The 17,862-nt window shown below is 35.6% G+C and overlaps 1 protein-coding gene across 1 annotated transcript; it reads left to right on the top strand.

Moving 5' to 3' along the window:
- Window positions 1-1,766: 1,766 nt before the first annotated feature.
- LOC144444697 (F-box only protein 16-like) lies at window positions 1,767-16,653 on the top strand. Its single transcript, XM_078134210.1, has 8 exons — window positions 1,767-1,958; window positions 3,133-3,168; window positions 10,456-10,662; window positions 11,256-11,420; window positions 13,047-13,279; window positions 13,756-13,897; window positions 14,530-14,698; window positions 14,958-16,653. Exons 1-8 carry the CDS (start codon window positions 1,842-1,844, stop codon window positions 15,020-15,022), a joined length of 1,134 nt encoding a protein of 377 aa, XP_077990336.1. The 5' UTR covers window positions 1,767-1,841; the 3' UTR covers window positions 15,023-16,653.
- Window positions 16,654-17,862: the final 1,209 nt, after the last annotated feature.

Below are 17,862 nucleotides of genomic sequence, written 5' to 3' on the forward strand. Positions count from 1 at the left end.
GGCAATTCATTTATTTTACACGAATTTTATTCCGCCTTTTATTCCGCTACTCTAAGTTGTCTGGATATCGAATGATGCATTAAGCTTTATCACAGTTTTGAGTGATATCAAGTATGAGTTGTATTCGTTTGGAAGGGTTTGGAGATATACTGATCATTCAACGCATCATGATTTGAGGGATAATAGTAAAGCGTGTTTGTAGGATCCCTGTGTGTGTGTGTGTGTGTGTGTGTGTGTGTGTGTGTGTGTGTGTGTGCGCGCGTGTGTGTGCGCGCGTAGGTGTATGTGTGTGTGCGTGCGTGTGCGTGCGTGCGTGCGTGCGTAAACAGAGTGATCATATATAGTCTAGCATCATAATCCCAGACAAATACTTAAAGGAAAGAAAAACACTAAATTCTTACAAAAAATTATAAGCATTAGATTACTTTGTACATCTGTAATATCTGATGGAGGAATATGACCAGATTTCCCCTTATTTGCAATTATTTCCTTGGTATGTTATCAATTTTGTTGTCCCGAGAGTTGGTCGCCTGATCAATCTCGATTTTTAAATTGTAATGACATCCATGCTATTGAGTATTTACTCAAAAAATACGTGCGCACTGTATATGATAGCCATATTTTCAACAAGCATCAATATCACTCCACTGTACTATCAACAAAAGACACACACTGCAGTCACATATGTATATAGTAATGATCAAAGAAACCAAATACGTGAAAGAAGAACTTGAGGACTAAATACAAACCTTGTGGAACAGTTCCACCTGAAACGACCAAACCTGTAATAGTCGTAATAAAAATGACAGTAGAAATCACGATAATCACAATTATGAAGCAGGTTTTCCATCGTTGTTGTTTTTGAAAACGTTTTCGTCTTTCTTCAAATTCTTCTTGAGATATTTCTAACACCAGCATGTCGATCGATTTCTCAGTAGTTACACGTTTATAACAAAGGGAAGAATATTGTAGTTTTAACAGTTATAACTGAAATATATGAACATGTGGTAGAGTAATCCTAACATAAGGCCTCGAGGTCAACATCACTTGTTTCTTCTTAACCAGATTTATAGTTACAGAAGGTGATTTGGTAGTTAGAACGTGGTTTCTATGGTAACTGTGTTGAAAGCTAAGACCAAAATCTACTTAAAGCTTATCTTCTATGAAAGTTCTGAAGGTGAAATTTATGAAAATATCTACTAGGCTTTTCAAAAAAAAGTACTAAAAGTAAACATACAAAAACTACTGTGTGGGTTAATTGACACAGAACTGTTGTAGTTGTGCTAGCGTTGTCAATGTAAAGGATGGATTTACATTTTTTTTATCAGAATATCTAACCACTCTGAAAGTAAAGTTTGTAGGGTTAATGAAAATCTTATGTGACCTGCCCTTGGGCATAAAACAACCTATATGGGACACAAGGGAAAACCGTGTCCCGAAAAGTCAACGACTCAATGATATGCCATTTACCAAACTATCGATATCTTGCAATAATGACATTTTGCAAGATAATTTTCAATGTCGATAACTTTAAATATGTAACCAAATAAACATTATATGTCACAGACTGCTGTCTAGCCAACTATAGGTGACAGTATTCAAGGCAAACTTTAAATTCCATAAAGGCTGAGGATTTCGCATGGGGAAGAAATTCGAATTTCGCCACCAGCGTCAATATTGTAGTTTTCTTTTGTTTTCTAATGGCCCGCTGCGGTCGCGTCCTCGTCCCACAATCCCAATCAACGGAAGTGGGTTTGTTGTTCAAAGATGGCGGTAGCAACAAGCTTGAGCTCGTAAGGATTTTGTTATTTCAGCACTGAACATTTCACAAAACAGACAACATGGCCTGGTCAGCACAACAGAAGAAGTTAGATGCCAAGAGTAAAGGCATGGAATCTGTGAATTCCTTAAAATTCAGTACTTGGACGCCGATGAACCACTCTCCGACCAATGATAAGGTATTTACTTACTTCAATACTTGGAAAAATGCACAGGCACTCGAATCAATGTGTGTGATTTTTTTACATATTTATATATTTTTTTAAATCATACACATTGATTCGAGTGCCTGTAGAAAAATGTACTACAAGTTCACTTGATACAATGATAGTGTCAATACACAATTTTAAAAATATTTGTATTCTTGTTTATTGTGAAAATACTATGATCTATTCCACAACAAATTGTACATTCATTAAAATATGTTTCATAGAATAAACATGTTGAAATACTTTACAAACTCTCTCATTATCTCGACCAAATACTCCACCTGCAATAAATTATACAGTTAGTTTTTTATTCTGACCTTGTTATCGTTGCACTCAAAACTTGGCCTGTTTACATCACTATATGACCAGCGAGACAGCGAAATAAACCACAGATCGCGATACTCTGAACTAGTTTTTAATTAAAAACTAAAAGTCAAAAAAAGACTAACGCTACATTGCAGTGCATTCATGTAGCTAAATATCACATTTGAACTCATTTATGTTATTGTTTATGTTTTTGTGGGGGTTGCGTGATCAGAATAGTGATATCAAGAAAATGACAACATAAACTGCCAGTTCCTTAAAACCCAATCATGACTATGTCATTCTCAATGACTTGTTTGTGATTATACGTGATTACTTGATGTATATAAAGTTAGTCTCAGATTCAGATTCAGAATCAGATTCACATACGAGTCTCATATTGAACCTCAGATCAATTCAGATGGAAGATCACAATGACATGTCACAAAAGCCATCACATAGCAAAAGTTGTACAAATGATCACTCCCAGTATGTACCATAAACAACTTTTTTTTTTACATGTTTTAGGTGGGTTTTTTAGTTTTGTGCCATTAAGGAGTTGTAAACACAGACTTGGTCTACATGTATGCTGTTGATATTGTTGTTTTTTTCAAGTAGCAAATATTGTAAAGTTGTTTATACTTAAATAAAAATTGAAAAAATATTCACCAATTTTTTAATTAATATTACCACTTTCACATCAACTGTTCTGTACTCGTGATATTTCATCTGAAATTTAAATCATGTCATTGGTTGGTCTCTTTATAGATCAAACAAATCGCTTTACATTATTTTGCTATATTTATATGTATAATTATTTTTAATGTGTTTTGTATATTAGGTTTTTGAAGAGAGACGAGCTCTAGTGGGGAAATGGGTAAGTACATATACTTAGATTGTATTCAGAGTGTTTTTCTTTAGCTGACTAGATATGTTGTGATGTAGAACTACAGAACTAATGACATAGTCACACATTGTTGTGATGTAGCTCTACAGAACCAATGACATAGTCACACATTGTTGTGATGTAGAACTACATACATTTGTAACTAATGACATAGTCACACATTGTTGTGATGTAGAACTACATACATTTGTAACTAATGACATAGTCAGACATTGTTGTGATGTAGAACTACAGAACCAATGACAGTCACACATTGTTGTGATGTAGAACTACAGAACCAATGACATGGTCAGACATTGTTGTGTTGTAGAACTACAGAACCAATGACATAGTCACACATTGTTGTGATGTAGAACTACAGAACCAATGACATAGTCACACATTGTTGTGATGTAGAACTACAGAACTAATGACATAGTCACACATTGTTGTGATGTAGAACTACAGAACTAATGACATAGTCACACATTGTTGTGATGTAGAACTACAGAACCAATGACATGGTCAGACATTGTTGTGTTGTAGAACTACAGAACCAATGACATAGTCACACATTGTTGTGATGTAGAACTACAGAACCAATGACATAGTCACACATTGTTGTGATGTAGAACTACAGAACCAATGACATAGTCACACATTGTTGTGATGTAGAACTACAGAACCAATGACATAGTCACACATTGTTGTGATGTAGAACTACAGAACCAATGACATAGTCAGACATTGTTGTGATGTAGAACTACAGAACCAATGACATAGTCACACATTGTTGTGATGTAGAACTACAGAACCAATGACATAGTCACACATTGTTGTGATGTAGAACTACAGAACCAATGACATAGTCAGACATTGTTGTGTTGTAGAACTACAGAACTGATGACATAGTCACACATTGTTGTGATATAGCACTACAGAACCAATGACATAGTCACACATTGTTGTGATGTAGAACTACAGAACCAATGACAGTCACACATTGTTGTGATGTAGAACTACAGAACCAATGACATGGTCAGACATTGTTGTGATGTACAACCTTCAGAAAATAAATCCTGTATTTTCTGTATGTGTACAATTTTGCTTTCATAACACATGTAGTCCTTTAAGAACAGGACTCTGTTGTGTGATCTAGTAAATCATATTAAAGAAACAGTTGGCAAATATTTACATAACAATGCCATCAATTGTTATGTAAATTGGAGAACCATTATTCACGCATACATATCATGTAGGACCTCATTACCGCTTAATTAATTTGATTAGTGTTATTTGACAGCAATCAAAGTAACATTTTTTTTGTAAATACCTACTGTTCAAATATGTCTGTTTCTTGTATGTGAGGCTCATACATGTAGAATAATAGGTTAGCTGGAAATGTGATATCATGAGTTTAAAGATTACAAGAGGTTTTCCCATAAACCCTTGCATGAAATCCCCAAACACATGTGAAGTGCAATAGCGCTTCTTTGCAAGATTTCAAAGTTGAGTAAGTTACCAAGATGCTGTTTTATGAATCACAATCATATGTACATGTAAGTTGATAGCAGTAATCAATACAAGTGGACCAAAGACAAAAATAAATCTTACTGGGCCTTTCCTTTTAACACAGTATAGGCGTGTTTAAAGTGTATGTGATACACATTTCAGGGGTGAACAAATCCACTGGTCCTGGGTCCAGGACTAGCGATTTTTTGTGGTGGACCACACAAATTTTACCTTGTACCACTAATTCTTTCAGCAGGACCACTGGATTTTTTAAGGCACTGGTCTGGGGACCACCAGTTCACAAAATGATTTGTTCACCCCTGCATTTTTATAATGTATTATTGTACATTTATCATATGTCATGTCAAAGCTTAATGCCTTTGATATGCCACTTTAATTCTATATTTTTATTTTAATATTAAATCTTATATTTATTCAACATGCATACATCACAAATGAACACTTTTTCAACAACATACACTGTACTGAATCACAAGTGTCATATATCAGTAAACACTTCTGTAATATTCAGTTGCAATGGTTCAAATTAACACTTCATTGGTTGTCAAAGACAATAGTCACTGGCTTATCCTGACCCCAGACTGTTTGATATGACCCTTGACCCTTTGTCATCTGTCTCCCAACCACCCAATCATGTTAGTTTGATTTACAGATAGGTCATTAGTTCAATAGTTGTCTGCTTACTGCAGTGGCCAACATGGGGTAATGGTGATTGTTTACACATACCAGAGTTGACTTAGTGGTCAGGGCTCAAAATTAGTCAGTAGTCCAGGACAACATACATTTGTAGGCCAAATGTTTAAGGTGATTATATATAGTTTGTGAGACAAAGAGAAATCAGTAGGATAAAGTAACTGTGTTCTACCAATACTCATGGGATTTAATTTTCCCTGGAAAGAGAAAGTGGCTATTTAAATATGTGACATAAACAAAAACACAAATGTGTCTGTTTCACATGCAATGCTCCCCCATTACTGCCCTTTTCTTACTGCAATACTGCTATTTTTTTAATATAATGTAAGACGTGAACAAGTGGGATCCCAAGATGAAGCCACTTTCAAATTTAAGAAATTATACCTTTTGAACAGATATGGTGCCCAATGCCACTTTTGATAGCTTAGTCTAAAACTATATGATTTGTACTAAGCTAAATTTAGACAAAATGGTAATTTCAAATGTCAGCCTAATTTAGTTGGAACAGTGGGTTGTTTATAAGATGTAGAGAGATCTACACACCCAGAGTATTTTTACATGGAAGTTTTTTTATTCAGTAAATCATGTCGTAATCATTGTTATATTCATGCCATAAACAAGAAAGATTGGTTTACACAACCCTTTGTGTCGTAAGTACATGTACATTATCATATCTCCTTTGATTGATGAGTGAAACATACAAATTGTATCATGCACTGGAACACACCCCAACTTTCATGGGTCAGTACGTTAACCTGACTCCCTAGGTTTACTAAAGTTTGATATACATTGCCCTATTTACATAATGTGGTTCTATTACTTGCCAACCAAACACTACAGTTGTGTTCTAGTGAGGAGAAATGCATATGTAGATAGGGAGGCAGATCTGTCGAGGTATAAGTGTTGACTAAGCTAATCAACATAACACATAGCAACATGGCGGGCTCAGCTGAAACGGCTATTCTAGATGAAATTGGTGAAGATTTCCTGTGTTGTGCAATCTGTCTGGAGCAGTTTGACAATCCTAAGGTCCTTCCCTGCCTGCACACATTCTGTGAAAAATGTCTAGTTCCATTGGTAAAGAGAAAGGGGTCCCTGGCGTGCCCTACTTGCGATTCTCCTTGTCCCCTGCCTCTTGGAGGGGTGACCAAGTTGAAAGGCAACTTCTTCATGAATAACCTGATTGAGATTTTCAAGAGACGGTCAGAGACAGCAGCAGGTATTCCCATCAAATGTGAAGGTTGTCATGAGAAGACGGCATCACACAGGTGTGTAGATTGTCCACAGTTTAGCTGTGATAGCTGTGTCAAAGTACACAAAAATATTCCACTACTTCGTTCACATCGTATTCTCACTATACAAGATTATGAGAGTGCAAAGTCTAAGGAACCCATAACAATTCAGCCTACTGAGTATTGCAGTATTCATCCAAAAAATGAGGTCAAATTCTTCTGTGACACCTGTCAGGTACCTGTTTGTTCTGATTGTACCATCGTTGATCACCGCGTCCCTGAACACAACCACAGATATCTGCAGACAGTAGCAGACGAGTTCCTTCTAAAGCTGAAAGTTTTAGTGGATGAATTGAAAGTAAAGGAACGGCAAGTGGAAAGCAACAAAAACCAAGCCAAAGAGACCCAGAAAGGGTTGATAGATCAATGCGAGTCAGAAGAAAAGAAGGTGAGATTAAAAACCCAGGAAATTATCAAGAAAGTTCAGAGGGAGGAGAGTCGATTGGTGGCAGAACTAAAACAGGAATATGCCATGAAGATGAAGACTGCAGCTGCTGATTTGGATGAGATGGAACTGAAACATGGCAATATAAAGAGTACCTGTCACTATATGGAAACACTGATGACTCATGGAAGTGCTGTTCAACTTCTGTCTACCAAAGGAGAAGCTCTGAACCGTATCCAAGAACTTGTGAAGACAGACACCGAACATGTCCAGTTCACAAAACCTGACATCAAGTTCCAGCCCTGTGGGAAGTTTGATGAACATGGTATCCTTGGAGATTTAGTAAGACCAACAGATGTATGTGCATCCAAGTGCACTGTGGATAACATTCCTAAGCAACTCCAGAAAGGTGGTTCTGCCGAGCTGATCATTACAACTAGAGATTCCCAGGGCAAGGAGGTGATAAGTCAACAAAAAATCCACATCACCATACAACGACCAGATGGATCACAACGACATACTGGAATGCTTGGGAACAAGGATGCCACATGTAAAGTAAAACTTGATGGAGAAATGGATGGTAAATATGTAGTAACAATGACAATACAAGGACAACTATTACCGGGTACTCCTATCACTATACCTGTTATCAGTCCTCCAAGTCTGCCAGCACGTACTCCGGTGCGCTCACCACCTAATCCACCAGTGCATACTCCTTTTAAAGGGCTGGTGAAGACGATTGGTAGCAAGGGAACCAAAGAAGGTCAGTTTATATATGTCTCAAGTGTTGCAGTCAACAAAGACGAAGACATCGTCACAACTGATCGTCGAAACCGTAGATTGCAGACGGTCACCATAGATGGCAGAGTGAAGAAGCTTTTGAAGTTTTCACAGTTTTCAAATGCATTCTGCCCTCGCGATGTAGCTGTGTCCAGTGACAACAGATACTTCAGTCTAGACGATAGTAATAAACAGGTCGTCGTTAGCGATAAAGATGGGCGTGTCATCAAACACTTTGGTCAAAATGAACTAAAAGATCCAGTCAGCATAGCTATAAGTCCTACAACTGGCAATGTGTACATAACAGACTGTAACTCTCATTGCATCAGAATCTACACACAATCTGGCAGTTATGTGATGTCCTTCGGCTCTGAGGGTAAAGGCGATGCCCAATTCTCCAGTCCCTGCTTCATAAGTGTTGACAGTGAAGGAAAAGTCTATGTGGTAGACAATGGTAATCATCGTGTCCAGGTGTTTACTGCAGATGGTCAATTCATGTTTTCCTTTGGCAGTGAAGGAAAGAGAAGTGGTGAGCTGTTACGCCCCATTGGTGTATGCCTGGATAAAGACGACAATGTATATGTGAGTGATGAGCACCGTGTACAGAAGTTTACCAACCAGGGTAAATATACCTGTCGTGTTGATAGTGACAAAGATGGGCTGTCGTACCCAAGAGGCCTAGCTGTCACAGACACTGTACCATACATGGTTATTGTGGCCGACAATGGAAATAACTGTGTCAAAGTGTTTGCACAGTAGAAACAATGAACATCTACAGGATGAAGTGACATCCAAGTGTGCACATACACATGTACTGTAGACAACAACATTATTGTGTAGCCAAATTTTAATAGTCAGATACAATCTAAAATATGTGAGGTGTCCACTCACAAATGTCTATGCCCACATTATGATAAGTGCCCTGCATTACTCTATATTCAAAGAAGAAAAGATATGCTACCAATAGCATGCAAAAAGGACCAAAGGATTTGTTACTACAAGTCACTAGTCTCCTTAGGCCACTCTTACTAGTTTCCAGCTGAATGAAGAAAAATATAGTAAAAGTACAGCATATAAAATTTTCACATTGTATTTTAATAATCAGTGTATTCTGCCAAAAGCACAAAAATGTGTATTGAGAAGAAGAGAAGTAGGAATATTGTTGCAAACTGCCAAGTTTATCATTAATCACATTTCTTGCTGCCTGTGTCTGAAGTAGCACATATTTCACAAAAAATTGCAATAATCAAAACCATCAACATTTTAAAAAATATGTTACATGTACATGTCAAGGATGATAAATGTCTGAAATTCTTGACTTGATACAACATACTGATTGGGGAATTGCATAAAAAAAATTGTAGCATATTCCCCATTTTACCCTTGCTATTTCAAACACTTTGTACTATTTCAGTTGTCTTGATTTCTGTCATTTATTAGTTTGAATGACGTTCATAGCAATTAAACTAGAGTTTGTTAAATCAGTTATCCATGTAAATGTACAATTCTTGGCATCATGTCTTCTGGACAATTTGGTATCTATTCATGTGTATGTGATCAGTGCCCCCCTCCCCCCATATAAGGAAAGCACAATGCTAACACTGTCCTTGCCACTCAGGCCGCCATGCTTGAGAGGTTTCTGTCATGCTTCAAAAGTGTTCTACCATCCATTGATACATGTAGAAATCAATCTTTGAATAATACTTTCACATGAAGAGAAATGGCTGATCCCAATGTCCATGTATGTATGTAATTGTATGTATGTATGTATGTATGTATGTATGTATGTATGTATGTATGTGTATGTATGTATGTATGTATGTATGTATGTATGTATGTATGCATGCATGCATGCATGCATGGATGGATGTATGTATGTATGTATGTATGTATGTATGTATGTATGTATGTATGTATGCATGCATGTATGTATGTATGTATGCATGTATGCATGTATGGATGTATGTATGTATGTATGCATGCATGTATGTATGTATGTATGTTTGTATGTTTGTATGTATGTATGTATGTATGTATGTATGTATGTATGTATGTATGTATGGATGGATGGATGGATGGATGGATGGATGGATAGATGTATGGATGGATAGATGTATGGATGCATGTGTGTGTATGGATGTATGTATGTATGTATGTATGTATGTATGTATGTATGTATGTATGTATGTATGTATGTATGTATGGATGTATGTGACAGTGTATGTATGTATGTATTGTATGTATATGTGCATGTGTGTGTACATTGTATATGTATGTGTGTATGTGTATGTGTATGTGTATGTATGTATGTATGTATGTATGTATGTATGTATGTATGTATGTATGTATGAATGAATGTATGTATGTATGTATGTATGTATGTATGTATGTATGTATGTATGTATGTATGTATGTATGTACATGTATGTATGTATGTATGTATGTATGTATGTATGTATGAATGTATGAATTGGGAACACCAAATACTATTGAAATTGTTATGTGTTACAAGAAACTGCTATGCAACAATGATACATTAAATGAACTATATAGAGGGTGCTACTAACTTCTACATGGTCTTTTTTTTGTTTACAGTGGGAGAAATGGTCTGACAGCCAACGAAAACGAGTACTACAAGACATTATTCATAAAAGTAGTAAAAATCTATTGGAGTTTGGAATTAAAGTGACCGGGGACGTATTGCCATTCCAGAAACATGATTTCACTAGAGTTTTACCACGGTGTCTTGCCATTTATATATTATCATTTCTAGATCCTAGAAGTTTATGTAGATGTTCACAGGTGAGTAAATCTTCTCAACCAGTGAAATCCATTTATCTCTCTCCAGTACATGTGTCTTAGACTGGTTAACAGAAAAACAAAAGGTTGTACAGTTTGGCCACTAGGGGTGCTGTTTAGGTGAAGTTTTAGATAAGACATTATTTCTGTACTGCAGCTGCTTCTGAAAATCACCTCGTCAGTATTTATTAGCCATTTGATGAGTTAGTGTCTGCACCAGCCCTATGTTAATACCAGGCTAGCTCAGTGCTAACACTAGGCTGGCACTAACACCTCACCAGCAACTGGATTAGTTAATGTCTGCACCAGCCCTATGTTAACATCAGGCTAGCTCAGTGCTAACACAGGGCTAGCACTAACACCTCACCAGCATCTATGAACAACTGGATGGGTTAATGTTTTCACCAGCCCTATCCTAATACCAGGCTAGCTCAGGGCTAACACAGGGCTGGCACTAACACCTCATTAACATTTAATAGCAACTGAATGGGTTAATGTCTGTACCAGCCCTATGCTAACAGTAACACCAGGCTAGCTAGTGAATGTGTGTTGTGTAATAATTTCATGATTTTTAACATACTGCATTGTTTACCTAGGTCTCTTGGTATTGGAAGTATTTATCAGAACTAGATCAAGTCTGGATGTCCAAATGTTTAAAACTCGGATGGTATCTGACATTTAGTCCTAGTCCATATGAAACAGCAATATGGAAAAGACTGTACTTGGAAAATGTCCGGGAAATCAACTTACTAGGTCCAAAGGTAAACCTATCTACTATCACGTTTATAATCTGTGTCTTTGTGTGTCATGATTCAATCCTAGGTTCTTGCATTAGTGTTATCTTATCAGTGAATATCCACTATCATGTTAATAATCTGTGTCTTTGTATGTCTTAAAGGCCCATGATTCAGTCCTAGGTTCTTGCATTAGTGTTATCTTATCAGTGAATATCCACTATCATGGTAATAATTTATGTCTTTGTGTCTTAAAGGCCCGTGATTCAGTCCTAGGTTCTTGCATTAGTGTTATCTTATCAGTGAATATCTACTACTAGCATGTTAATAATCTGTGTCTGTGTGTGTTTTAATGGCCCATGATTCAGTCCTAGGTTCTTGCATTAATGACATCTTATCAGTTTAGCTAGATACGACCATTGTTTTTGTTCTGGACCATCTCTTGCTATAACTCTGCCAAACAACTATTTTCTCATTAACATGACCATATGGATGAGGATTCGGTATTTATTTTGGATTTTTAATTTATAAAACAATTTTATGATGACATCCTACTTGAGAAATCAATGTGAAATATATATGCCAAGTCTGTCTTTGTAACTCAATACATTTGCAAAAGACTGCTAAATGTGTGAATGTTTGTTATTGTACGTACAATAACAAATTTGTTTACCACACATTCTTTAGCTTTTATAATTTGTTAAGTTACAAAGACAGACTTGGTCTGTGTTGTTTCATATTAATTTTTCAAGTAGGAAGCCATGATAAAATTATTTTATAAATTAAAAATCCAAAATAAATACCTAATCCTCATCCATATGGCCACTTTTATAATATGTTAATTCAAATCTGACTTGGGCCTTAAAAGATATGTTTTTATCAAGTTATTTATCCAGTGAGGGTAAGGAGTGCATACAAACCTTTATCACACACTCATACACACAGAAAAACATAGTCACATACATACATACATACATACATACATACATACATACATACATACATACATACATACATACATACATACATACATACATACATACATACATACATACATACATACATACATACATACATACATACATACATACATACATACATACATACATACATACATACATACATACATACATACATACATACATACATACATACATACATACATACATACATACATACATACATACATACATACATACATACATACATACATACATCTATACACTTGTCCAGTCACCGTCAAACACAGTCATGCAAACATAAACAAAGACACATGTATGTGACCAATGAGTTTGACACACAAGTGAAATCACAACCTCCCATTTCATAAATCAAATAAAAAAATAACATTTAAGGGTTGTCCGTGATTAAGCCACTGTTCTCACTCTTACTGCTGTTGTGGTTCAAGCCTTGGTTAAGGTTTGATTAAATTTGTCATGCTGTAACTTAGTGTAAGTAAGAAGAGTGTCACTCTGTGTGACTCTACCAAACAACACAGGTTTTCCTGTGTACTCCTGTCTCCTCCTGCATTAACATTGAACCCACCAGGGTCAGCCCTCACTGGATTTTTTGGGAGACAAGTTTATAAAAACTTAACGTACTATCAATAAAGTTTATTATTATTACTACTACATGTATAATATTTTATTACAGAAGAAGAAAGGAGGTGGGTCATCTGGTTCAGCAATAACAAATGGACACACTGACACAGACAGTAGAACAAAACATCACATTGACTTTGAGAAAATGTCTAGAAAACCACCCAGAAGTAAAACGAAAACTGGACCACCGCTAGAACTACCACCTTGGAAGGGATCAGATCCTGTTGTCAAGGATACAATGAGATACAATTACCTTGACAACGATGATGAAATTATTAATGCAAGGTATGTTAATTTCATCGCCGTCATGGTAAGTGAAGACAACACCATTGTCTTTACTACTCCATTATACATATATCAAGTATATATCACTTAATATGTTTAAATATGTATATGTAATAAACTTTCAAAGGAAACTCTCTTTGAGCTTTTCTATAAGATGTATATTGCTTCAGAATTTCTCATAAAATTTACATATTTTTTATGCAAAGTTTTGGGAGGGGCCAAGGGAACAATTTTGCTCTGAACCCAGATAATATACATTGGAAACATCAGCAGATTTACTTATGTGCCACCCCTAACAGAGACACTTCCTTGAGTCTATTAACCCCACAGTGACTTGGTTTCTGTAACTCTATGTAATTACACCCTATTTATAGGATGCCAGGCTTTAATTAAAGGGTTAAAATCTCATTCTGTGTAGATGATAGTCTATATTTGTATCTTAGATTATTTTTCTTTTTTTCTTGTCTCCATTTCAGGAGTAAAAGAGTACAAAGGATGTATGAAATGAAGGGAGGATCGACATCAGACCTGATGGACAACACAGATAGTAGTTTAAATAGTAAAAAAATATCATCAACCATGATGAATTATAAACTGAAAAAAGCCAAATCAGCTTCAGTAAGTAATATTTTGATTCAAATATCATCTGTTTTCAGAGTATACTTAATATTCTATTTTATACCCCTGGGGGCGCTGTTTAATAGTGAATGTACTGTACCTGTCACTGGTTTACTGTACTGATGGTACTGTTTAATGGTGATACTAATACCATCATCTATTCTAGGCTGTACACCACTGGCGACACTGTTTAGTGGTGAAGCTAAAACACATTTTGCAATTTCCACTGCATGCATGAACATGGAACAGGACGAACATAACCAGAAAGGCACTAAATTGTGATATCAAACAACTGGCTAATGTTATTTCTGTGGGCTTCATACATGTACAAAGTGAGATTTACAGTAGATGTACACTATACACTATACCTATTCTAGGCTTTATACCGTTGGGGGCGCTGTTTACTAGTGACACAACCTTTAATGTACATATTCTAGGGTTTATACCACTGGAGGGTGCCATTTAGCAGCGACCCTACTACAGTACCAATTCTAGTCTTTGGGGGGGATGCTTAGAAGTAACACAGCTACAGTACGCATTTTAGGTTTAAACCCTTCAGGACACTTTTATTAGTGAAACAACTCTGTACAGTATGTAATAATTTTTTATCCAAATGTTTGTTTTGTTTTCAGAATTTGAACCAACGTAATGAGAGACCAGAGTGGGCTAAACATAAAGCTGGTGATTCCTACGTCAATGTATCAAGTACATTTGATACAAGCAGTGGCAGACCTGCCCCAGTACAGAAACCACCATCTGCTGTCAGAAGTAGTGCTGTAAGGAATGAAAGAGATGTACATTGTAAGTTTTCTACTCATTACTTAGTTTAGCTGCTGACCCCTTAGGCTATTCTGCTTACTTACTTACCAAAGGTCACCACTGAGGGTGCTAGCCGAGTCAGAGGTGCTCCTCACCTTTCCGCTTCATTCAGCTATCCCCAAAGCTCAGACCTAAGGTCTTACTACAAGACTAATACATAGTCGGCCAGAATGAGGATTGTAATAAGTTGATACACTATTATAGACTATTAATTGAGTTAGTTTTCTTCCGTTTATTTCAGCTTCCAAGTCATTTACAAGTCAGCCATGGCGACAACCAGACCCCTATTATTCTGATGATGACTAGATGTCAATCATTCTATCACCATGGAAACAACCAGCCACCTATTATTCTGATGATGACTAGATGTCAATCATTCTATCACCATGGAAACAACCAGCCACCTATTATTCTGATGATGACTAGATGTCAATCATTCTATCACCATGGAAACAACCAGCCCCGTATTATTCTGATGTGACTAGATGTCAATCATTCTATCACCATGGAAACAACCAGAACTACACATAAAACAGTGATAAATTGATGTATATTATATGATGTATATATAGATCATAGTAGAAGGGATGTCTACCAATATTTAATATCAAAATAGTTTATTCGTTAAGATTTCGTATCACTCCAGATAGAGTTTATATGATAGTGGCATCATACTTAATTGTAAACTCCTAAGGACATGTACACCGTTTAGTTTCATAATCGGTACAGAGAAATAGAAAATAATTCCTGAATAGAATTTATATGATAGTGGCGTCATATTGAATTGTAAACTAAAGGATATGCACACTGGTAAGATTTATAATCGGTACAGAGAAATAGAAAATAATTCTTCACTAGTTTATGATAGTGGCATAGTACTGAATTGTAACTCCCAAGGATAAGTACACCATTTAGTTTCATAATCGGAGAAATAGAAAATAGTTCCTGAATAGAATTTATATATATGATAATACATGACATGTACTATGATTAATACTCAATTTGATACAGTAACCCCTGGTTTATGCATATCTCAGTTGTTTAAATTTCAGTATACATTATTTGATGAATAAACCAAGTTTTGATTTTCCTCTGTAATATAGGTAGGATTATATATACAATAGTTGTAGGTATGTGATCCATGTAAAAACTGACTAAAAAAGACTATTGAAATGTAGTATCATAGTGTTGATTGGTATGTTAATGGTTGAGTTTTATCTTATGGCTGAGAGAACTATTCTTGTTACACTAACATATTTATTCAAAATAAATATATGTTTATCCTGTTAATTTCTGGTACCTGTGATTGTGTGTATGTAAAAAGTAGAAAAACAAAGAAGTGGAGAATTATGTGAAAACTAGTTACATGTACCTGTAAAACTGTTTAAATTTCAACTTACTATACTGTGATGCCGTGAGTTTACTGTGTGTAGTTATACATCAAGTAGTACTTATCATATGTGGAGTCAGACTGTACTGTGATGTAGTGAGAGCTGATTTTACGTAACTACATGTACTCACCAAATTATGCTTATCATATTTTGAGTTTTGACTACTTCACTGCAACTTAATGAGAGTTGACTGTATGTACTTGCACACCAAATAGTATGTATCATGCGATGAGTTAGATTGTAAGATGCAGTCATTGAGTGTGCTAGTGTAACACGAATAGATCTCTAAGCTGAACTTACCATATCCAACTAAAACTGTAAAATGCAGTGGTACTCCAACAGTCTACGCTACACTAATGCATTATATGAAAACCTCAAACTACATTACATTAGAGTTGAATCTTGATTGTAATTTGATTAAATTAAATTAAGATAATAAAAAAATTCATTGTCTACATGAATAAATGTGTCAAATAGTAAGACTTTACATTGACGATAAAATTTTGAGTAATGTACTTGTTTTTAATATCTCTAAAATTATCAGTTTTATCAATAAGCTTTTGCTGTAAGTTAATTTTCATGTCATTGTTGTATATTATTTGTACATTACATATTTAATAAAGCAACTCTTTTATTGTACATAATTTTGTTGTTTTATTTCACATCATAGTCCCTTGAAGGGGAACTATGAAAATGAGCTTCCGTAATACATCATTTTTCTGATATGTAGTATTCAACTTCTCCGACAAAAAAAGAGAGATAGACATTTTCAACAAAGGTTTGTCACAGGTACCTACGCTCTACAAGGATACTAGTCCTGCTTGCAGATGGTGTATGGGATGCAATACTGACTACATCATTCAACCATGTCAGAATCAATTCCTGACTTACTACGTCTGCAAGCAGGACTATAAGGATACAGTCCATCCATCAAACATCATTGTACCAAGATCTACTGACAAAATAAATACGTCTTGTAATCTCAACATGCAATATTCTTAATTTTATTGAATACATACATACATACATTTTATGGCATCATTTCAAAGGGAATGAAAATAATGATCCATGACAATTTCAATAATACGCCAACAAACATTCCTACATACTGAACGAATCATGCATCAAAATCTCAACATAATACATCTGGGAGAGCTAAGATTTGATTGTCCAATCTTACAAAATTTTGACCCTTAGTACTATGAGGACCAAAATTACCATTCATGTAACAATAGGAATTAAATATTGTAACTTTTGCACCTAAAATCCTAATCGTATGATCTTAAAGGCTCATGTTTCAATCCTAGGTCACTGCATTAGTATTATCTTATCAGTGGAGCAATAAGGATTAAATCATTCATTCTTTTGTTCTGGCCAGCTGGACCAACTTTTTAATTATTTCATAAATTGTAAGATATGCCATGTCAGTCTGCCCTCACTGTCCTACTCTAGAAATGGGTTGACTGATGCGTGAGGGCGCCATATACATTACAGACTACAATTTTTTAAACCTACATTTCAGTCCTAATCAGAAATTGTCTTTAACATTTTAATAACCTAACCTATGATAATCATTTAGTATTTGGCCAACACCGTGAATTGGAGCTTCATGTGCTATATATCTGCATGAGAAGGACATCAACCTCCCTGGTCTAAGTTTAACCCTCTGGCATGGTGTAAAACGTTTAAGGTATTGAGAATTTTTACATCATATCTTAATTCCTCTATTAATAGTTCCACATGATTCAGCATGCT

This window comes from Glandiceps talaboti, chromosome 13, assembly GCF_964340395.1.
Source record: "Glandiceps talaboti chromosome 13, keGlaTala1.1, whole genome shotgun sequence".
In the NCBI taxonomy this organism is placed as follows: Eukaryota; Metazoa; Hemichordata; class Enteropneusta; family Spengelidae; genus Glandiceps; species Glandiceps talaboti.